The 24,959-nt window shown below is 36.2% G+C and overlaps 1 protein-coding gene across 1 annotated transcript in view; it reads left to right on the top strand.

Annotated features, from left to right (window-relative positions):
* The first annotated feature begins 562 nt into the window (after positions 1-562).
* Positions 563-24,959, top strand: part of ace2 (angiotensin I converting enzyme 2) — a 30,771-nt gene continuing 6,374 nt past the window's right edge. Inside the window, exons 1-13 of the mRNA XM_020925939.2 lie at positions 563-754; positions 1,640-1,798; positions 5,231-5,324; positions 7,492-7,635; positions 11,888-12,003; positions 13,029-13,134; positions 14,581-14,678; positions 16,224-16,396; positions 17,338-17,564; positions 21,220-21,364; positions 22,149-22,247; positions 23,215-23,337; positions 24,363-24,541. Of these exons, the coding sequence (XP_020781598.2) occupies positions 563-754; positions 1,640-1,798; positions 5,231-5,324; positions 7,492-7,635; positions 11,888-12,003; positions 13,029-13,134; positions 14,581-14,678; positions 16,224-16,396; positions 17,338-17,564; positions 21,220-21,364; positions 22,149-22,247; positions 23,215-23,337; positions 24,363-24,541 (1,855 nt within the window). The remainder of the gene's footprint in view (positions 755-1,639; positions 1,799-5,230; positions 5,325-7,491; positions 7,636-11,887; positions 12,004-13,028; positions 13,135-14,580; positions 14,679-16,223; positions 16,397-17,337; positions 17,565-21,219; positions 21,365-22,148; positions 22,248-23,214; positions 23,338-24,362; positions 24,542-24,959) is intronic.

Here is a 24,959-nt window from a genome sequence, read left to right as displayed (position 1 = left end):
ACTTATCTATCCCTATATATACAAGTATGTGACACCACCAGGCCAAGTTATAGTTCAGATCTGTGGAAAGGCAAGCCCACTCATAGTTTAAATGTGTACTTTTCAAGGTATTTCTGACTAATAAAATACTATGTAATAAAACTCAATGCAAGATAAATTAATTTAATGCCATACAGTGGAGCATTCAAAGCAAAAACATCTTCATGAGACAAGCAGATGACAGATCCTCCACTAGGAAAGCTATACCTTGCCACATCTGTGCTATAGTTACCATCGCAACTACTCTAAATACTCATGATACTCTGATGGCGCATCTACACAGGGATATGAGTATCGTGTTTTCTCTGAGCGCATGTAAACACCACATCCAGAATACCGTAACGAACCTGGATACTTGAGCTAACGTAAACTCACTCACTTGTTTCCTTGTATCTTTCTGTAAATGAAAACTCGGATACACCCAGAGTTATGACTGTCCAAAGGCCAAGGCGACGCTCAGGTTTTTCAGACGGCACACTGTACGTTTTTCCACCAGAGCGCGGATGGACCAGCCAATGCTAAAATGAACCACGCTCTAGCTCTTACTCTCCTGCTGGGCCTCTGCTGCTCGGCCTGGGCCCAGACTGAGTTGGAAACCAGAGCCAGGGAGTTTCTCAAGAAGTTCGATGAACAAGCGTCAGCGCTGATGTACAACTATTCTCTAGCGTCATGGGCATATAACACTGACATCTCTCAGGAAAATGCCAACAAAGAGGTTAGATTTGAAAATTTGCTTTATTGTACTTTCAGGACCTAATATTTGTATTACTTATTTATTTTTACTTATACATATACATTTTATATAATTATGCCTTATTTGACACCAGTCTCTTGTTATTTTTGCTACCTATTATTACCATTTATATTTTTGCTCTTTGTTATTATAATATATTGTGATGTGTGAGCTACTGTGTTCAAATAATTTCCTCTGTGGATCAGTAAAGTTAAAGTCGAAGTCTAAGTTTTCTTGGTAGATAGATCTTTTGTACGGTTAGAATTTACATGAAAGTAGCAGACATCAAAATAGCATTGGCTTACTAATAATCTGGTTACAATAAATTCACTGTTACCTAAAAAAATACATGATTTCATGATATTTGTCTTAAAAACAAATGTGCCTGGTATTCCTGTCTGTATGTAAACTAAGGAAGTAAGTAGAGTTTGCATGTTCTCTCAGTGTCGTGGTGGGTTTCGTCATGAAGTCTTAAGAATAGTTATTATAGATAACTACTGTTTACTGTCGAGGGAAACAAGAATTCTTTGCGTAGGTCCAACTATGTTTTTGTTGTGCAGGTTTCTAAATCTTTGGAATTTTTTCATCGCAAAATTTTCCTCCTCTACCAAAAAAGTAAAAAACAAGTATTAAAAGTACAGAATTAATGCTGGAGTCCTGCATTGTGTCATGTACTCGACTATTAGGATCAATATTGTCTGGATTTGAAAGATTACAGTGAAAAATATGGCACGCACATTTGCAATTTATAACCCATGAATTCGAGATGTATTTTGTGAAAGCTCATTTTTAATTTTTGATGAAAGATTTCTTAGAATTTGTTATGTTTTGTATTTCTAATAATAATTTGCTGTTTCTTTATTTCAGTCTGAACAAGGTGCCCTATGGGGAGCATTCTACGCTGAAATGTCGGCAGAGTCCGCAAACTTTCCAATAGATCAAATCAAAGACCGAGAAATCAAACTGCAGCTTATCTCCCTCCAGGACAAAGGCTCGGGGGCGCTGTCTCCGGACAAACAGGCTCATGTAAGGACACACATTGATATATTTATTAAAGGTGAAACGATTTCCAAGTCTCACGATACGATATCGTCACGGTATGAACCTCACGGTACGATATTTATTGCGATATCATGGGAAAGCTCATGATATGGTGGGGAGGCTCACGATTAAGGATGTAACAATATTCAAATCTCTCTGTACGATATTTTCACAATACAGATCTCACGGTACGATATTTATTGCGATATGCTGTGGAGACTAACAAAACTGTTAACTGTTTTTACTCTTAAAAAGCCTTGACAAGACTTAATCCAAAGAACTAAGACTTAAAAGTGCTTAGAACTGTTATTTCTTCTTGTAGTCTACACTGAAATGGAGCAAAGGATCATGGTCTATGTAGTTCCCTCTGTCTTTTTTTTTTTTTTTTTTTTTAGCTATTGCTGCACCATAACTCTTAATTTAAGCAAAGAGACTTGTAATTCAATATATTGTGATGGTCCACGATATTATTGTGAGAACTTTGACGATACGATATCATGATATTTCGGTTATTGTTACATCCCTACTATTTATGAATTCTTTTATACCATGAAGTTTGAAGCATTAGTGGCAAAGCAAGTCATGTCATGTCAAGTATTTCTTATATCTTGTATAGTCTTTTTTACATTTCGCCACTTGTCAGTTTGCAATGTCACCAAATTATTCTAACACTGACGATTTATGAAAAATTTAGGACACAAATTATGCAAAGTTAACTTTTTTTGAGCTCTTAAGCATGTTATGGTGTCCCTTGATACTATGGTGTACCAAATACTCACCTCGAGTTGTATTTTGATTCATTCACACGTTTCACGAATCCATTAAAATGCTCTGTAAGAATTTTGCTCAAATTGTTGCGTAATATGTGTTCTCTCAGGTTTCAATTTATTATTTGAAATGTAGTGGCATAGTGTCTAGTCTCCCTTCTCACAACAAGGAGGTGTCAGGTTTTATTCCTGGACCATGTTGGGCATTTCACTGTGTTAATTTCTCCTGAGATAGTCCTATTATTACTATAATTACCATGCATGTTCCTATTGAGGATTTTGATGTTGCTGTTTTGTTATGTCATGAATACAAAGGTCGTGAATTATGTTAAAATATTGCGATGACATGGTTTATACTTTTATCACCTGTTATTAGTTCTTGATAAGACTAATTTGACACTTAAATATTTACAGTGCTTGAAGTGTTTAATTCAGCATTATTACTTCTTCATGGTGTTTATTTCACCCAGATGCACGATAAATTTTGACTCTTAGTTATTACATCTTTTTTTTTTTTTTTCTGTATTACACGGTTATTACGGCTCCATTCCTGCTTCACAGTGCTCATTTCTTCCTTATATTTTAGCATGAAGGTGTTTCATTTTGCAGTTGTGTTGTGTTGTGTTGTGTGTCTTCAGCTCAGGAGGGTCATGAATGAGACTTAAAGTTAAAGCCACAGTATGTAACTTTTTGAAATAATAACTAAATATAACACTTTTTTTTTCCAGTTTGGTTTCGTTTATTGCAGTGTGAATACAACAGCTATTATTGCTCTATTTCTGCTTCATATGGCTGATTTGTGCGTTATATTTTGTCAGTGAGGTGTTTAATATCGCAGATGTGTTGTTAAAATACAGTTATTACATATGTTATTACTTTATTACATAGTATGGTTATTACTACAGTATTCCTGCTCTACTCTACTACTTCATATATCTGATTTTCACTTTATATTTAGCAGTAATTCTTCCTTATATTTTGTCAGTGAGGTGTTTGAAGTTGAAGTTTTGCAGTTGTGTTGTTAAAATACAGTTATTACATGGGTTATTACATTATTACATGCATGTACTTGATTTTCGCCTTTTATTTTAGCAGTATTTCTCCCTTATATTTTAAGAGTGAGGTGTTTAATATTGCAGTTGTGTTGTGTCTTGTGTCTTCAGCTCGGCAAGGTCATGAATGAAATGTTCGTTATAATATTACAAAATCTGTTATTACTTTATTACATGGTTATTACCGCTCTATTCCCGCTTCATATACCCAATTTGCCCCTTATATTTTTGCAGTATTCCTCCCTTCCATTAACAGGGAGGTGTTTAATCTCGCATTTGTGTTGTGTCCTGTGTCTTCAGTTGGGGAAGGTCATGAATGAGACGTTTGAATATGGTTTATTATTTTATTACATGGTTATTACAGCTCTATTCTTGCTTCGTATGGCTGATTTCTCCCTCATATTTTCCAGTGAGATGATTAATATACATTTTTCTATTGTTAAAATTATGTTATTACATAAATTAATACTTTAATTACATGACATGGTTATTACTACTGTATTACTGCTCTATTCCTGCTTCATATACCTGATTTTCTCCCTTATATTTTCAGAGTATTTGCCCCTTCTATTAACAGTGAGGTGTTTAATATTGCTCTTGTGTTGTGTCCTGTGTCTTCAGCTGGGGAAGGTCATGAATGAGATGTTTGAAAATGATTTATTACTTTATTACATGGTTATTACAACTCTGTTCTTGCTTCACATACCTGATTTCTGCCTCATATTTTTCCAGTGAGATGTTTAATATATGTTTTTCTATTGTTAAAATAATGTAATTACATAAATTAATACTTTAATTACATGACATGGTTATTACTACTGTATTACTGCTCTATTCCTGCTTCATATACCAGAATTTCTCCCTTATATTTTCAGAGTATTTGCCCCTTCTATTAACAGTGAGGTGTTTAATATTGCTCTTGTGTTGTGTCCTGTGTCTTCAGCTGGGGAAGGTCATGAATGAGATGTTTGAAAATGATTTATTACTTTATTACATGGTTATTACAACTCTGTTCTTGCTTCACATACCTGATTTCTGCCTCATATTTTTCCAGTGAGATGTTTAATATATGTTTTTCTATTGTTAAAATAATGTAATTACATAAATTAATACTTTAAATACATGATATGGTTATTACTAGTGTATTCCTGCTCTATTCCTGCTTCATATACCAGAATTTCCCCTTATATTTTCACAGTATTTGCCCCTTCTATTAACAGTGAGGTGTTTAATATTGCTCTTGTGTTGTGTCCTGTGTCTTCAGTTGAGGAAGGTCAAGAATGAGATGTTTGAAAATTATGTTTGAAAATGGTTTAATACTTTATTACATGGTTATTACAACTCTGTTCTTGCTTCATGTACCTGGTTTCTCCCTCATATTTTTCTAGTGAGATGTTTAATATATGTTTCTGTAATGTTAAAATAATATTATTACATTGATTAATACTTAAATTAGATAACACGGTTATTACTAGTGTATTACTGCTCTATTCCTGCTTCGTATACCAAATTTTCCCCTTATATTTTTGCAGTATTTCCCCCTTCCATTAACAGTGAGGTGTTTAATATTGCTCTTGTGTTGTGTCCTGTGTCTTCAGCTGGGGAAGGTCATGAATGAGATGAGTACGATCTACAGCACCGCCACCGTGTGTCTCCCTGACGACCCTTTTAACTGCCAGACGCTGGAGCCAGGTACCTCTCAGCATAATCACTCTGAGCGAAGGGCACACTACACAGGGACAGCATTCAAAGAGGGGGCGCAGGAGGATATACCGGCATTTATTTGGTCATGTTTTAGTTTATTTTTAGATTTAAAGGCGCGCTGTGTAACTTTTCTGGTAGAGTGGGCCCTCTCACCTGTTTGTCTCCATGGAGATGTTTGTGCTTTCTCAAGGATATTCCTTAGTATTGCTTTAAAACTAGATGTTTTCGTGGACTCAAGGTGTTGCTTAGCCTGATTCATGAACACTTTCAGGAGCACAGTTTCACTTTGTAGAAACTGTCTGACCTCTCAGCATTAAGATTCATTCGCTTGACGGTAAACACTAACTAACGGGACTAACTAATGTATAAGTTTAAGCTTTTCCCAAATTCCGTCTTTCCCCTTCATAAAATTCACCGAATGCTCTTTATTCCAGCTTTAAATCCTAGATCTTGGGAATCGTTGCCAACACAGAATGTATGGCTCTTCGCTGATTGGCGAATCAATCAATTAAGAACTTTCAGGTAGATTCAACTTGACTACCAATGCAATAGGATTTCTTGTCTAAATTAAAGCCTTTGTTTTTTTGTTTTTTTTAGTGCAAAGAGTGTTTTCTTAATTACAAAAACTGTTGTGTCCATCTATTTCTAGAGATAATTTTACTTGTCAAGTGAAATTTACAAGCCTGATTCATCAGCCAGTTTCACTTCGTGGAAACCGTCTGACCTTGCAGCATTAGGATTCGTTCGCTCAATGGTAGGCGGCTACTTTTTAATTTAACCAATCGCTGCTATCTGGGCGTATGTAATGCGTCAAATCCCATAGGAAGAAGGGCAATAACGTTTTTCCCCTTGATAAAATTCACCAAACATTCTCTTTGTTCCGGGTTTAAATCCTTGATCTTGAGAATCGTTGCCAGCACAGAATGCATGGCTCTTCGCTTATGCCCGAACTCGCACTTCCGGGGTTTTTGCGAAATCGTCTCGTGTATTCTGATTCCTGACCTAGTCGCTGGAGAGAAATGAAATCCAAATCCATGGAGAAAAACAAGTGATGGGTAGATACTTAAGGCAGCTCATTTTTATTGTACGAATTCCATCTTTGATTGTTTTACCCCTGGATTCTTTGTTTTAAAAATATCATATGAAAAACAATGACTTAAGTAAAAGTACCCATTTCAAAATGTACTTAAAGGGTAAAAAGTAAAAGTATTTCATACAGATCTTGGGATCTAATAAAGCTTCAAATGTGGTGATTTTGATACAGGTTTGTGCTGAATTTTGTTGGGTAATTCTTTTCCTAGATGTATTTATTTGTTATATTTGTGTTTGCTCAAGTTATAAACATGTTAAAAATACTACTACAAACTATCATAAAAATACTTTTACTTTTCAGTTCTGTACAAAAATGTAGTGAAGTAGAAAGTTCAGATACATGCTCTCAAATGAAATAAAAGTAAAAGTATAAAGTATCCAGTTTAGGTCCGTGTACCATTCATTCTTTTGAATTTTGAGAAATGGTAAAACTGTTTGTTAGTTAATTTTTCGTGTTTTAGTGTCAAACAAAAGAAGAGATTTTGACCTCTGTTTCCAATATTTAATTTAAAGTTTATTTCAAATACCACAAATCAAAAAAACAGTCTCAGTGCCTATTTTAATTTTGATATTTTATTTTCTCTTTCTAAGACACGAAAGAAAATGTTTCGCTTTAAAAAAAGAGAGTATGTCCAGAATGTTTGTCCACAAAATTACCAACAATTTTTCAGGTAAGTCCTTCTAGCAGCAGAACTTCATATAAACCAAAGAGAATAAAATATCAAAAATTAAAATATGCACTGAGACCATTTTTTTTGATTGGTGTGATTTGAAATAAACTTTAAATAAAATGTTGGAAATAGAGGTCAAAATCTAAAACAGAATAATGACAACTGTTTTTCGTTCTCATTTGAAATTCAAAAGAACAAATGGTACATGGACCTGTTTAGAATTAGAAAAAGACAGACACAAATTTGCACTTTACTAATTTGACTTCATTATTGGTTAAAAAGTCACCTTCTAGACTTATCTCATCTTACACCATGAAATAAAGTTCACAGCAACTAGGTCCCTTCGCAGCCTACTATCTAGTACTAAGTGTTGTTTATCTGTCCATCCTCAGGTTTGGAGGAGGTCATGTTCTACAGTAAAGATTATTATGAGCGGCTGCATGTCTGGGAGGGCTGGAGACAGGAAGTGGGTAAAAGGATGAGGACGCTGTATGAAGACTACGTAGATCTGAAGAACGAAGCAGCCAAACTCAACGGTAACAATCACACATAATTTAAAAAAAACCTGTTAAAATTATGCAAATGTGCAGATCTATACTTATCAGGTCTATTCCAGGACTAAACCAGGTCTAAACCAGGTCTAACCCATGACTATACCAGGACTAAACCAGGTCTAACCCATTACTATTCCAGGACTAAACCAGGTATAAACCAGGTCTAACCCAGGACTATACCAGGTCTAACCCAGGACTGTACCAGGACTAAACCATGTCTATCCCAGAACTAAATCAGGTCTATCCCAGGACTAAACCAGGTCCAACTCAGGACTAATCCAGGGCTAAACCAGGACTAAACTGGGTCTAACCCAGGACTAAACCAGGTCTATCCCAGAACAAAACCAGGTCTAACCCAGGACTAAACCGAGTCTAATCCAGGACTAACCCAGGACTAAACCGGGTCTAATACAGGACTAAACCAGTTCTAATCCAGGACTAAACCAGGTCTAAACCAGGTCTAAACCAGGTCTAACCCAGAACTAAACCAGTTCACACCCAGGACTAAACCAGGTCTAATACAGGACTAAACAATTTCTTACCCAGGACTAAACTAGCTCTCAGCCTGGACTAAACCAGGACTAAACCAGGTCTAACCCAGGTCTAAACCAGGTCTAAACCAGTCTAACCCAAGACTAAACTAGGGCTAACGCAGGACTAAATCAGGTCTAACCCAAAATGAAAACAGGCCAAACCCAGGACAAGACCAGGTCTCACCCAGGATTAAAGTAGGTCTATCCCAGGACTAAACCAAGTCTAACCCAGGTCTATCCCAGGACAAAACCAGGTCTTTCCCAGGACTTAACCCGGTCTAACTCAAGCCTAAACCAGGACTAACCCAGAACTAAATCAGTTCTATACCAGGACTAAAACAGGTCTCACCTGGGACTAAACCAAGTCTAATGAACTATAGTTTATATTAGATCAAAAACAAACACTCAAACCAAAACTTTATTCAGGATTACTCATACATGAATCTACAGAAATACAACAATACAACTTTGAGTGGGATAATGAGGAAATTCTGTCTAAAATCTAAAAGTGGACTGCCTTTTGCAATTACATAAATAAGTTACTAAATCAATATTATGTGCTCAAATCTAAATAATAGTTCAGTTAGGGCTATTGTAAAGTCTGTAGAGCTCAGTGAATAGAAAACAATTGGTCTCAACAGTGAACCAGCCCTTGACCTTTGACCTTGGATTATTCATTTACATAACCCGACCGTGTTTCCTGCTGCACTTACGGAGACAGAGATATAGACACAGATGTAACATATATAAAGGGAGGATGTTTTTATAATATTGACACAGTGTTTTGTACAATTTGTACGTTTGTAGAGTTAAAGGTTCTATACTAGCCAAGTTATAATTTTGTTACCTCTTCAAAAACAAACCTGGAGTTGTGTTTTGTTTCATTCACAGATGTTTTGAGTAATGCTGCATTATTAAGCTCAAAATCTCAAAGTGTTCTGTTCCACCTTGTGAGGTCTTGTAGGGGCACTTTTTACCTTTTGTTCCGTAGACATTGGCAAGTCCAGGGCTGAAATTATCCAAATGATTCTAATTAAGATGTATGGAGTTTAAAAACACAGAGGAGGACTTCCTGCATCACCACCTGACATCACAAGGTGGAACAGAGTGTATTTTGTTTGAGAGAAGAACTCATTCTCACTATGCAGGATTTAGTGAATGAAAAAAACACAACTCCAGGTTTGTTTGTGATGAGGAAACATTATTACATAGATAAAATGTTTCAAAGGGAAAAAATGCAAGAAATGTGTTTCAAGCACAGACAGAAACAATGACTAAATATTGGATTGTGGATTTCAACTTCCTGTTACATGCGACATTTTGAGGACGTTTTTTCCTCATTCAAAAGACAGGAAATTGATATTTTGATATTGATAAACTCTATGGCAACTGTTCTGATTTGACATGGTTCTGAAACCCATGGATAGTCCAAAAGCACAACAATAGCTGCATTCAAACTTGAGCCCGGTTTAGTCCTGATGTAGACTTGGTTTGGTCCAGTTGTAGTCCTGGTTTAGTTCTGGTGTAGTCCTGATTTAGGCTACGTTTATATGATGACGGTCTGAACAGAAGACGGAAAAGTGGTGTTGCGTCTTCACTTTTTATTTTGCGTTCAGATGAGTGTTTTCGGGAGGAAATCTGCATGCGTACGGTGACGCAAAAGTGTGTAGAATTCGATTGGGTATGCATGCCAGGCAGCTCGGTGATGACGCTAGGTGGTGATGTCTGTGACGTAAACGCGTACACGACATGAGCAGATCTGACCAGAGTTTTGCATCTTCGGCAGTGTAGATGGAAACGCTATGACAGAATATATTCAACTTTTCCACTCTGAAGGGTAGTTTCAGATTTTCGCGTTTTAATTCCCCAAAACGCTGTCACCGTCTAAACCAGGCATGTCCAAACTATGGCACGGGGGCCAAATGTGGCCCTCAGACAAATTTTTCTTGGCCCTCAGACGTTCAGGTGAATTGGCCGAAATTACACTGCATCAATAAAAAATACTTTTTGCTGCAAGTTTTTTGAAAATCTACCTTGATAAAGTTCATATTTAAAATTTAGTGTGTGGTTTTAAGGATCTTAGCAGGAATAAAGACTGATGGCTCATTGTAACGTGCCAAACATGCACATATTTCATCTATTCTCTTTCTTGAGCACCAGTCTACGGGCCCTTGATTGGCCCTCTGCTTTGTCTGTGTTTAGATATGTGGCCCTTGATTTAAAAAGTTTGGACACCCCTGGTCTAAACGAAAGGCACTTCCGATAAAATATTTTTTTCATTTTTACCCACAATTGTTCTCATGTAAACAGGCCCTTAGTCCCAGTTTTGATTTTATGTGTTTTTGTGTTAGAGATATCATTTCAATAAAAAAAATAAAACAAAGAGAAATGATTTGCATTAAAATGTTGTCACAAATACTGAGTCTTTGTAAACAAGATAAAAAAGTGTTTATATTAGGTGACAAGTAATTTATGATAACCTTGATATGTAACTGGGGGTCTCTTCTAGCACCATCCAAGGACAAACAAGAGGAGAATCTGAATCCCAAACCGCTGAACATTCCAGGAAAAGCAATAACAAACAGGCGCTAAGAAAAATCCATGTTATAATGCTGTTTCCTCATCAAAAACATACCATGAGTTGTGTGTCATGTGGCAATACAGGAAGAGCTCTATTGTGTTTTTAAACTCCATACACCTTCACTAGAATCATTTGGATAATTTCAGCCCTGGAATTGTCAATATCTACTCATTAAAAGGTAAAAGCTGTGAACTTGAAAACTATTAATTCATGACATCACAAGTAAATGCTGCGTAATATAAAACCTTTAACAATTACGATGCAAATAGATCAATATAGATCACGGTATGGGGTGTGCAAAAATATATCGAAATATCGATATATCGTATTGTTTAATGTGATGATGCAGTATGAATGTCGTGGGCTGCTGTATCTATATTTCACCAAGAGTATTTTTTGGTATATTTTACTAAATTATTTTGTTACAGCGCTACAGTTTTGTTGTTTGTTCAGGAGAAGGAAATTCATTTATGCAACACATTTGACATTTTTTAAAATTATTATTATTTTTTTTTTTATTAAGGACAACAGAATATAACATTTAGAAAATAAAACAACAATCAACATTTAACTAATTAACAATTACAATATTCAGCATAAAACAGACAAAAACATAGAGCAACAACCACAACAAATACAAAAAAAAAAAAAAAAAAAAGCCCCCCATTTCCCCCTAAACCACCCACACCCACACAAGTTTGGCAAAATCAAACAAAATAAATGTGATAGTGCAACATAAATACAACGCTTGGCTCCCTAACATTGGCACACATTCATAATTGAAATTCCTTTTGTCTCTCTTCCTTTTTTTTTTTTTTTTTTAGTCCCTATACTGAAACTAATATTTATTTTCATTTATTTGATGATTAAAATGTTTGTGTTTTATTTGAACGTTGCACAAGAAAGGGTTTAACGAAAACTTTTAGTGTCACAGCCATGATTTAGACATTATGTTTTTATTGAATCATATCGAACCAAAAGTGCAGTGTATCGAGGTATGTATCGTATCGGCAACTTCTTAATATTACCCAGCCCTAATACATTACCACAATCTGACAACTTGAAATAGATGTTTGTATAATTGAATGTCATATTTCATTTTTTTCTTCCCTTTTTGCAGGTTTTGAGGACTATGGGGCGTACTGGAGATATAACTATGAAACCATCGAAGAGCAGCCTCCCTACACTTACACCCGAGATGAGCTCATGCAAGACGTCCGCAAAATATACCACCAGGTCTGAAAGCAAACTACCGTATTTTTCAAACTATAAGTTGGTCTGGAGTATAAGTTGCACCAGCCAAAAAATGCCTAATGAAGAAGAAAAAAACATATATAAGTCGCACTTTTGGGGGGAAATTTATTTAATAAAATCAGAGACCAGGAAGCGACATTTCATTTTGAAAGGCAAGTTACAGTAATAACAATAGAACAGAGAACAACAGGCTGTTAACGTCACATATGAACAGTTCTTCAGATAAACTATAACATAAACAACAGAACAGAACAAGTTTACCAAACTCTCCATCTCACTCCAAATCACTAAATCACTAAATTAAATTAAATTAAATCACTAAATGTGTAGGGGTCGTCAGACTCAGCATCAGTTCCAGTTAGAATTATTCCAGCGTTTCTGAATCCTGACTGGATGGTTTTGGTTGTCACTGAAGTTCAGGCTTTGTCGGTACATCCAATGACTTCCAGGAAAGTTGCATGGTGCACTTTCCCAGTTCCCGTGAAGCTGTGTTCTCCATCCCCGCTTTCCGCCAGTCCCTCACAAGTTTCACTCCAAACTTTCTGTCTGCTGCTCGATTACCATTTTCGACTTCACGACTTGCAGCAGGACAGCAGCTCTTTCTGCAGGAGACATGCGCAGTAGAGGATGAAGTGACAGTGGTACAGGAGTAATAGGAGTAGTAGATACTGACACACAAGCCTAGAGCCTCTCACGGCTGTCAGTGTGAAAATTTTAACGTATAAGTCGCAGTGGAGTATAAGTTGCAGGACCAACCAAATCAAGAAAAAAAGTGCAACTTATAGTCCGAAAAATATGGTATGTAACACGTAATCTCCATCTCCAAGTTAGGGCCGTTGCCATAGCGATTAATAATTAAAATCTTGTGGAAAAAGTCCTGTAACACTTTGACATTTAGTGTATTGGTTACATGTATACTTCTTTTGTTCATTGATCAGCTCAAAATAAATAAGTGAATGAAAATGAAATGAATTAATAATAAAAACTAAACCCAAATTGTTCTCCAGATCATGCCTCTGTACAAAGAGCTCCATGCTTACGTCAGGGCCAAACTGATGGACGTCTACCCCGGACACATCCACCCTCATGGCCCTCTGCCCGCCCATCTGCTCGGTACAGTCACTTTCCTCAATAAGAAATCATAATATTATAATATAGACTTCACATGCTGTTTTCATCTAATCATTAAAGAGCCCATATTATGTTATTTTCTGATCGATGTTATAATGTTGTTTTGTTTCATTCACGTTTAACACACAAACCCTGTATATTTAGGCTGAGTTTTTTTCTCAAACAGAAAACACTCTTTTCCACCTTGTGATGTCATGTGGTAATACGGGATATGCTCCACTTTTTTTTTTAAACTCCAGGCAGCTTCACTAGAATAATTTTGACTATTTGAGCCCTGGAATTGCTGATCTCTGCTGAACAAAAGGTAAAAGGTAAAAGGTAGCTGTTAACTTGAAAACTGGCACTACATGACATCACGAGGTGGAACAGAGCATTTCGAGGCTTGGAGATGTAGACAGAGTAATAATAAAAGATTACTCAAATGTGTGAGATGATATAATATAGAACCTTTAAACATTTTATCCAATGCAAACTTCTAAGAAAACCATGTGAGTTATGCTTCACTTTACTGATTGAAAAAGATTCTTTAAAACAAACATGTCAAACTCAATAACTGCAATATCATATCAAGATCATATCAAATATGTATTAGAGCTGCCCGCCAGCTACTAATAGACTATAGAGACATTATTTATTTAAAATTGTGTTATTATTTTATATTATGCTTGTTCTGGATTCAATGTTTAAGCAAAACCTTTATTAAACATTTATTTTAATAAGAAAAGGTTTAACATTACACATGTCAAAAGAAGAGAAAACATGCAGATGTTGTTGTTACTTTTCAATAAATATTTAGTTTGGCCCAAGACTTAGTCCCAGTTTTTACCTTTGGCCCTCTGTGAATTTGAGTTTGACACCCCTGTTCTTAAACAAGTGGTCAAAAAGTGAATACTAGTGGTGCTGTTCACACACAAATCAAAATCCGATTATAATCTGATTTTGGAAGACTATTTAAATGAAAAAATCTAAATCTGATGTGAGCCCAGAAAGAGACCATGATCAGAGAGAAACCAGATGATTTTACAGACAGCAGTAACAAGTTGGTTTTAACTTTTGTAAACTTAACAAGCTAAAAATATCTTCTAGTGAATGAAACGCAACTCCAGGTTTCTCCATAGTGATGTTATTGCTTTCTCTGGAATGTTTCACAGTATGGCATTAAACCTTTCTATCTTCATGGAGACCAAACCGGACCAAGTTAAAAGTCAGGTCTGTGGAGAGGCGACCCCGCTCACAGTCAGAATGTCTATTTTTCTAAGTATTTCTGAGCTATAAAACCACCTGTAACTGAATAAATGTAAAGTGGAGCTGTTTAATGTCATACTGTGGAGCATTTGAAGCAGAGCGATGACATATCCATAGAAATAAGAAGGTGTCAGACCCTCAAGTAAAACGTTACATAGTGCAACTTTAACTTTTGTATTACAGGTGACATGTGGGGACGATTCTGGACCAACCTGTATCCTCTGTCCATCCCCTTCCCCGACAGACCAGATATCGACGTCAGCAAAACCATGGTCGAGCAGGTACAGTTTCAGATCACATTCAGTGCAGATATCCACACAAATCTGCAGATATCGGGGAGTAGACACCATTTTGCACCTTCTTTGAACTTTTGACTTTTCCATTACTTGTTTTCACTGATTTATAACCTGGCAAAGTCGGTTATCAAACTAGACATCGAAAGCTCAACATCACCACAACTCATGATAAAATACTAAAAACACTGGTGTAGTTCCTCAGTTGTCTACAGCAATGTTTCCCAAACTTTTTTTCTGGGGACCCACATTTTAAAAGTCACAAACCTTCGCAACCCATGTCAATAGACGTTATTCGTAATTCACAAAATAAAGGTGGATTTGACCATTATTGAACATTAATGAGTATTATTGTATTATTGACTAAGTGATCGTTTACTCAAGTTTTAAACTAATGAAAAACAGTAATTGAATCAGCAATAAAAGGGATCCATAAGTCGCCTATTTGGACATTAAGTAGCTCATTTATTTTTCTTTTCAACATTCAATTGAACCAGCAATATTAGAAAAAAAAAAAAGTCAATAAAATAATTACAATAAGATCAGAAATTATACAAAACATGTCAAAGAGATAGGTGGGCCTGTCTGTGTTTTTGTAGTAGTAAAATCCCAATTGACACATATATGTAGTAGTAAAAAGAATAAACGTATAAATAATGGCCCTATTAAGACAAACAATGCTCATCCAGAAACAAAAAAATAAGAATCTCTTGTGACCCACCTGAGGGTCGTGACTCAGTCTTTGGGAAACAGTGGTCTACAGGTAGGTTCCAAGTGAATTTAATTATATTTTCGTGTGTAATAAAAATAATGATCAAACGACAATACCAGGCTAAAAGTATCACTGTGTCTTGTCCAAAAAATTTGGTAATTCAATGTTTTCTATCTATCTATCTATCTATCTATCTATCTATCTATCTATCTATCTATCTACAGACTCAAAATCTTACCATGTGTTGACTCAGACAGATGCGCAATTCGATCAAAAATACATAACAAATACCATATCATACCAAAGCAACTTTACTTATTACCACTTTAAAAAATTTACAGCTGTCCGATTGTTGTACATAAACAAATTAGACAAAGACAATCACAGTTGAAGTCACAATACAACTATTAAAATCATAGAAAACAGTCAGACACGAGGCTCTCAAGTTAATTAACAACAAGAAATCTACACCTCACTTCTTAACAAATTAGTAAAATTAATGAAATTTTTGATAAAGAACATATACTTCACTGGGTCAAATTTAGTACAAATCTCATATTCACTGGGATTTCACCATCAAAAACTAATCCAATAATTAAATTAGGCTATTTTAGAAAGTAGCCACCCAACTAAAATAACTTTTAAAACTCAAACTTTATTTATATGGCACTTTTTATACAAAAAATGTAACACAAATGCTTTGCAGTTATTAAAAAAAGTCACGTGCACAGTCTCATCCACATGTAGACACACTCACAGACACATTAAAATAAAATACTTAAGGCTACATAAATGAGTTTTATTTTGTTTTTCTTTTGCAGGGTTGGAAGGAGCAGCAGTTCTTTCAGGAGGCAGAGAAGTTCTTCATGTCTGTGGGCCTGTACAAAATGTTTGATAATTTCTGGACCGAATCGATGTTTGTGAAACCCGAAGATGGACGCAAAGTCGTGTGTCACCCAACCGCCTGGGACATGGGCAACCAAAAGGACTACAGGTGAGAGAGAACATGCACATACATCTGCGTCCAGAGGGGGGCAGCAGAGAGTTACATTTAAGGAGAGTGAATACATGATACAGAGGGAAGGAGGCTCAGACCAAAACTAAAGAGAAGATTGAAATATGCTTTGATTTGAACATGGTAAATACACAATAGCAAATCTAATTTAATAATGAGTTCATGATTTTTGTTATCTGTGAGACATGAGTCATCAATATTGTGTAGCGATAACAAACTCATCGTCAATTATTAATTTATATAGTCTTGTTTAAAAGCTTACTGTCTTATCTCATCTCATTATCTCATTTTATACAAGGAATACACCCATTCAAATATATCGTGGTGGTGTTATAAAAAAGTATTATTGTAATGCTTTACAAACAGAAAGACAGCAATTACTATTTCTTCTTTCTTACTGAACTCATGTGATCATGAAATTTCCAGTGTTGCTCAAAAAACTGTCACAATACTAAAATTTTGAAGTCTATTTTGATACTAAAGAATAGACTTGATAATAATCCAATCCACTTTATTTAGATAAGCACATTTCACAAACAAACGGTTTCCAAAGTGCTGCACAAATACATACTAATAACGGCAATAATAAAATGATAAAATAAATGCTCAGATTTAATCATACGAGTCTTAAAATAATAAAACCAGCAAAATAAAATGAGAGCAAAATCATAGAATAGCAATAAATAAATAAATAAAATACATGAAAAATAAATAAACCACACAACTCACGCAGTGTTAAAAGCCAGAGAGTAAAAATGGGTCTTAATACGAGTCTTAAAACTCTCCAGTGTGGGGCCGGTCACAGAGAAGGTCCTGTCCCTCCTGGTTTTAAGTCTCGTCTTAGGCACCAAGAGCTGGATCTGGCCCTTGGATAAAAAAGCACAATTCACTCACTCATGCTTTTCTTGCCCCTTTTCCAGGATCAAAATGTGCACTAAAATCACCATGGAAGACTTCCTGACGGTGCACCACGAGATGGGGCATAACCAGTACCAGATGGCCTACCGGAACCTGTCCTACCTGCTGCGGGACGGGGCCAACGAGGGCTTCCACGAGGCGGTGGGCGAGATCATGTCCCTGTCTGCGGCCACGCCCTCTCACCTGCAGAGTCTGGGGCTGCTTCCTCACGACTTCGTATACGACTCAAGTAAAACTTATTTCACACATGTAAAACTATAACTATTTATTGAGAAGACAGTATAAATTTGTACTTTGAGGAATAGTTTTTTTTATTAATTTTTTTTATTTCAAAGGTGCACTGTGCAGCTTTTCTTGTTGAGGTTACTTTGCTGCATGCTATCACTTTGTCTGGGTTAGGGTTGCCAGATTATGCAATATCATCCAGCTGCGGACACAAATGGGCATTCCCGTGCTATGAGCGTTCCCGTGTGGGTGGGGGCTCCGTTCCTCGTCACTGTCAACATCCGGCTCTCTCAACATCAACATCCGGATTAACAACTTTCGATAGATAAAGTTTCAAAATAACATCTAGTTATAGAGTAAACCTTTGCAAACTAAGCCAAATACATAACATGTGTCCAGTTACATCTAAATCAACTTCATTTACATTTAGGACCTAGCACAGGCAGACTTTAACTAACATCGAACTATCTCGGTAACGCAGCGAGCAGCTATAGAAGGGTTTAGCCTATACATTTTTATACAGTCTAGAAAGAGAGGAATCGTGAGTGCGGGTGGAGGGAGAGACATAGCTACAACCATAGACTGTATTTATTTAGACTACAACACGATCATTTCAGGGAGGCTCCATGGTGTTGGCTATTTATTTCGACAACAGTAATTGAGAAGTGTTCTTATGTTGGCTGTATTACTGATACAGCTTCTGTCTCATCTTAATTGTATCCAAATCCGATACTAACATTAGCAACAGGCATTCATTAGTAGCTAATCTCATATTATCTCGTACATTAACAGCGAGCCAGAAGAAAGCTACATGTTCTACTGTTTACCACCAAAACAAAGCATCACATCCACCAGTGTTCTACAGCCGCTATTTCCAACGAACATGATCACATCCAACTTAACAGTGTATTGTAGTAATACTGCCTATGTTGTAAAATAACGGACAAAAACTTTGCTGCAAACTATAGTCTATAACTACAAACAGTATAACACATAGGTTTCTTCAGGCCAGCTGTTAATATACGATATAACATGAGATTAGCTGCTACTGAATGCATGTTGTCGCTAATGTTATTCTTGGATTTGGATACAATTAAGACGAAACAGCAGCTATATCAGTGCTACAGACAACATAAGAACACTTTTCCATTAATGTTGTCGAAATAAATAGCCAATTTACTGACATCATGGTTTTTCATCAAAGACAAAGCTGCTCCACTGCCATATGTAAAATTCCCAGGCAAATGACATTAAACCCAGTATCCCTGGTGAAACTGCACTACCACGAACCCCCAGTGGGTGTTCCTGTATCCTGAGGGAAACGCCCAAGCCGCAGGTGGACCCTTCTCAGATTATGTTCCACATTATGGCATTACACTATGGCATTACTTATGTATCAGAGGTTTATTCAATTAACATGTGTTTTTATTGCTCGAAAAACATGCATTCTTACTTGAGGTTGGGCTTGCCTCTCCACAGATCTGACTCATAACTTGGCCTGGTTCTAGTGAAGCTGTATGGAGTTTAAAAACACAGTGGAGCACATGACATCACAATTATTATTATTGAGAAAATAGTGTTACAAAACTTGAAACTGTATATTACCTGCTACTACATGTTGTTACTACTGATAATAAAATGCAGATTTCTTGAAATATTTAAACATTATTATAATTTATACACACACCACAATATTATTTAATGACTAAATGTTTTGTATTCCGATCTCATATTATGTTACATGAATTTTATAAGAAATATTCAGTGTTTATTCCAGGTTTAGTGATGTACTCGGTGATCTGCTGCTCCATACTGCCCTCGAGTGGTTAAAAAAGTAAATGACACAATACACGCTAGAAAATTATAGTTGTGGTAGTACTTGTTGTAATAGTAGTTGAAATATTTGGAAGAGCTGTAGTTGCAGTGAAGTAATACCTGAATACACAATAACACACTATACCAAGAATGTACTTCCAAATTCAAATATAAAATTATGAAGTAAATTATTTGTATTATTTATTTATTTATTTCATAGGGACAGTGCATATTAATGAAAATTGCAGTGAAATTTGCCAGATTATAGCAAAAATACTAATTTCCATCTGTAGTCCCTCGGCAGGTGACACCACAAATTTTACAGAGAAAAAACAACAATAACAAGTGACAGTTCTAAACTAAAAGTGTCCACAAGTCTGATTTTCCTTTAGCCGCTGTTTAAAGTGGGATTTAAAAGTGGTCAGTGTTGGCGTCTCTCTTATTGATAATGGGAGACTGTTCCAAAACTTAATGCCTCTGACTGAGACACACTTTGTCCAAATGTGGAGTGTCTGTGTGGGACCTCACAGTTCCCCCGGGCCCCTGACAGTCTTTACTTTCATAAAATCCTGTAACGGACGGGGGGCAAGTCCATACAAAACTTTATATATAAAACATCCATATTTAAAATGAACAAATGATTAAAATTAAGTAAATTGTTCTTGTGTAAAATAGTGCAATGGTGAAATGAGAATGGTTTCTTGTTCATTATTTTTACAGCCTTTTTAAAAATTGATTCGATTGAGTGTTGTGCCAGCAGCGAGTGACCAAGTGGTTATGTAATAAAAAAACGACACCACACCAGTTCATTTCACAAAAACATGATTAAAAATGCAACAACTTGTCCAAATAAAGTCCAGTGACAAAAGTATTGCCATTGCTTTGCCTGATGTTTCACAGTATGTCACCAGGCCAAGTTACAGTTCAGATCGGTGAAGTGGCATCACACTGGGGGAGTTCTACGTGTATGTCTATGGTGGAATGTTTAGCAGTTGCCATAGTGACACCACTCATTAGCAACCACTGTCAAAAAAAATTTAAGACTGTCTCAAGAGAAAAAAAATATATATATATACAAAATGCAATAACATAAACATTCATGGTCATGTTTAGGTGTTTGATTTACAACAAAAACAGAGAGTGAGAGTGAGAGTGATGGAAAAACTTTGGCTGATTGTAATTTAGAGTGACCAGATTTTCAATGTCAAAACCTGGGACCCCCTCCTGGTTTTGGGGTGGTTGTAATAAAACTGTGAATCAAGCGTGGAATTAAGGAAAATTGTTATTCATTCTGCTCTTTCATGACCAACTTGTGAGTCAGGTTGGTCAGTAAATACAAAAAAGCTGCTTAAAAATGACCAAAACACAAAGAAAATGTGTTTTGGTCAAATGTGTTTGGTCATTTTTAAGCAGTTTTACTTAAACAAATGACAATTTATGCCTCTCTTTGGTGTTGGCAGGGATCAAAAACGGTCAAAAATAGGGACACTTGGGACATTTCTTGGGACAAATCAATGGTTTTTGGATAAATGTGTTGGGAAAAGGGGACACATGGCTCAGAACTGGGACTGTCCCCAGTAAATAGGCACGTCTGGTCATCCTACTGTAATTTTATGTGACTTGTTAAACAGTGAAAATCAGCTCACCTGTTGTAGCTCAGTTCTTTATGATCATGTTGTTTTAAAACTCACATTAAACTCAGATTAATTCGAGTAACAGAGCCTCAGACAGAGCTAATCAATAACAGATAATAATCTCCCACTAGAAAAGATACATAGTGCACATTTAAAAGCCTATATTTAACTAAAGCTTCATCAACATTTGTGTCTTTTTTTCTGAATCAGATACGGAGATAAACTTCCTGTTGAAGCAGGCTCTGACCATCGTGGCCACGCTGCCGTTCACCTACCAGCTGGAGGAGTGGAGGTGGCAGGTCTTTGCCGGAACCATCCCCAAAGATCAATGGATGAAAACCTGGTGGCAGATGAAGTAAGAACACCGAGCCATCAAAAAAGATCCTGAAATTAAATTTTTAGTTTAAAGGACCCGTATCACACCAAATTTACTCTTGTGAGCTTTAAGTCACGTTGTAATGCTTTTACCTTGTCAAAAACAAGCCTGGAGTTGTGTTTTCTTTTCTTCACACATTTGAGTAATCCTTTTTTATTAGTCTGTCTACATCTTCAAATGTAAAAATGCTCTGTTCCACCTTGTGATGTCATGAAGTGGCAGTTTTCAATTTAACAGCTCCCGTTTACCTTTAGTTCAGTAGAGATGGGCAATTCCAGGTCTTAAATAATCCAAATTATGCTAGTGAAGGTGTATGGCATTTAAAAACACAATGGAGCATGTCCTGTACTTTTTATTTATTTATTTATTTATTTACTGCAATAGCAGCAATATCTCAGCATAATTATTCAAAGTTTTCAGTATGACTTAAATGTTATATTTATTTTGTTGATTAAATTTCTGAATAATAATTATAATTAAAATAAAAGTTTAATGCGTGTTTTACAAGATTTTATTTGTTCTATAGTAAAGTAATCACTGATATGAACTGTTCTGACATTGAAATAGAAGATTGCGCTCCCTCTAGTGGTGACGCTTCAAACAGCAGCTGTTTTGGAATCATTTGTTTAACCAATAAAACAAAGGAAAAAAGTCATTATGCAGGAACAGAGAGAAGTCAAATTAAATGTGACTTATTTATAAATAAGAGTTGTATTTCACTCAACTTGATGAAATGACAATGCATTACCTCTGTGTTGTACAGGAGGGAGATGGTGGGAGTGGTGGAGCCAGTTCCTCATGACGAGACCTACTGTGACCCCCCTGCTCTGTTCCACGTGTCCGGAGACTATTCCTTCATCAGGTAACACTGGTTTTCATTTTATAACCCAAATGAAAAAGTTGGGGAGTTTTTAAATTCAGTTAGTGGTTTTCAGACTAGAAAGTGACGATGGCATACTCCCAGATGGGGGCAAGAGACAGTTTTTCCTGTTGATTACATTGTACTTTGCCATGAAATATCTGAAAAGTAAATTTACAAATCTTTAGCCTAATGATTTCTATTAGTGTCTAGGTCATAGAACAATAATAAAGTCTTATTATAATTATAAATATTATAATTCTCAGCTCCATGGCCTGGATCCGTTCACTTCTTGTACCACAAAAACGTCATTTTAACAATATGCGTTTTAGCTGCCCCCCATCTGTTGATATTTTGCAGTGACATCATGCTGGGGGTGTTCTACATGTATATCTATTGACAGAATGTTCATCAGTTACCATGGTGACACAATGCACACATTAGCAAACACAGACAACAAAAAAGATCTTCTCAAAACTCAAGAAAAAATACATATTGGTTTAAACAACACATTTTCAGGAGCTTGTGACAAAAACGAGCGTTCATAGTCCCGTTTAGGTGTCTGATTTTCAACAAAAAGGTGAGAGTGACTAACTGGAAAACTGTTGACTATTTCTAGCTACCTTCTGACTGTAATTTTATGTGTGAGATCTCACCTGTTGTAGTTCCAACTAAACCAGCTCTGTCCAGTCAGATTGTGTTAAAATAAAGCTCAGATTAAAGTATAACTTGAGTAACAGAGCTTCTAACATACAGTAGCAGTACTTTTGGTTAGCATCACACCCTGGGAGAATGTTAATGACATGAGCTGCAAGGTGTCAATTACTGTCCTATAGAAGAGTCACATGAAACCCAGCAATATACAATTTTTTTGTAAAACAATTCTCTTTTTGCACAGTACACAAAAATATCTTGTACAATATAATACAATATAATGCAAAATGTCATAAAAGTGCTGTTTTTGTTGCAGATATTTCACCAGGACGATTTATCAGTTCCAGTTTCAGAAGGCTCTGTGTGACGCGAAGGGACACACGGGAGACCTGGCCTCATGTGACATCACCAACTCCACCATAGCAGGAGAAAAGCTCAGGTACTCACAAATACAACTATGTACTACATAAGATTAGGTACTCGCAAATACAATTATAACACATTATAACACAGCTACATCTTATATAACATCAGATGCCCACAAATACAGCTATGTACTATATAGGACAAGGTACTCACAAATACAACTGCAACACATTATAACACAACTATGTACTATATAAGATCAGGTACTCACGAATACAGCTATAACACACTATAACACAGCTACATCTTGTATAAGATCAGGTACCCACAAACACAGCTATGTACTATGTAAGATGAGGTACCTACAAATACAATTATGCACTATATAAGATGAAGTACCCACAAATACAACTATAACACACTATAACACAGCTACGCCTTATATAACATCAGGTACTCACAAACTCAGCTATGTACTATATAAGATCACGTACCAACAAATACAGCTATACTTTATAAGATCAGGTACCGACAAATACAGCTATGTACTATATAAGCTGAGGTACCCACAAATGCATACTATAACACACTATAACACAGCTATGTTTTAGGTACTCACAAAACAGGGGCAGCACAGTTCTTGAGTAATAAGAAGTTGTACTTTTCTAGCAGCATACTTTTACTTGAGTAATATTTTTTATTGAAGTAACAGTACTCTTATTTGAGTAAAGGTTTTGGTGACTCTTCCCACTGTGAGTAAGTCTACAAGAGGCAAAATCTTTATGTTGACATTGACAATATGAAATTATTTGAAAATGTATGTTTCTTGCACCGCTCCTTCACATTTGTCTAATTTTTGTGTCTATCCTCTGAAAATACCAGATTTTGTGCAATCAGTCCTTCAAAGTAAATTAACTTCAAATTAAAATACAGTTACTCTTACTTGATTAGTGTTTCTTACTCTTACTTACTTGAGTCATTTCTATGACCACTTCTTTGTACTTGAGTATGATCATTTTGAAGTACAGTTTTTCTTACTTGAGTACTTTTTTGACTACTCTATCCACCTCTGATTAAACTCTCTCGCTCTTGTGTTAGGAACATGCTGGAGCTGGGTCGGTCACAGTCATGGACCAGGGCCTTGGAAACCATCTCTGGACACGTGAGGATGGATGCACAGCCACTGCTCGACTACTTCCACAAACTCTTTGTGTGGCTCCAAGAGGACAACAAGAAACATGGCCGTATTGTGGGCTGGAACCCCACCATAGACCCTTGTGAGTATGGATCAGCTGTTGTGGAACATTCATATACAGTGATTTTATTCATTGTAATTAGTTTTGCTGTTTATGTTTTGGTATGAAGGGACCCATAATATGCAGTTTTCTGTTGTTTCCTCACCAAAAACATGCCTGGAGTTGTGTTTTGTTTCCTTCACACATGTTTAACACACAAACCCTGCATGTTTAGGCTGTAAGTGAAAATACTTTGTTCCACCTTGTGATGTCATGTGGTAATACAGGAAATGTGCCAGTGTGTTTTTAAACTTCATACACTTTCAGTAGAATCATTTGGATGATTTCAGACATGGAATTGCCAACCTCTGCTGAACAAAAGGTAAGCGGTAGCTCTGTTTACTTGAATACTACCACTACATGACATCACCAGGTGGAAACAGAGCATTCTGAGCTTTGG

This window comes from Boleophthalmus pectinirostris, unplaced genomic scaffold (assembly GCF_026225935.1).
Source record: "Boleophthalmus pectinirostris isolate CB_2022bp ecotype Guang Dong unplaced genomic scaffold, ASM2622593v1 HiC_scaffold_19, whole genome shotgun sequence".
Classification (NCBI taxonomy): Eukaryota; Metazoa; Chordata; class Actinopteri; order Gobiiformes; family Gobiidae; genus Boleophthalmus; species Boleophthalmus pectinirostris.
Note: the sequence above shows the minus strand (reverse complement) of the source record. Positions and strands in the feature narration are given on the sequence as shown.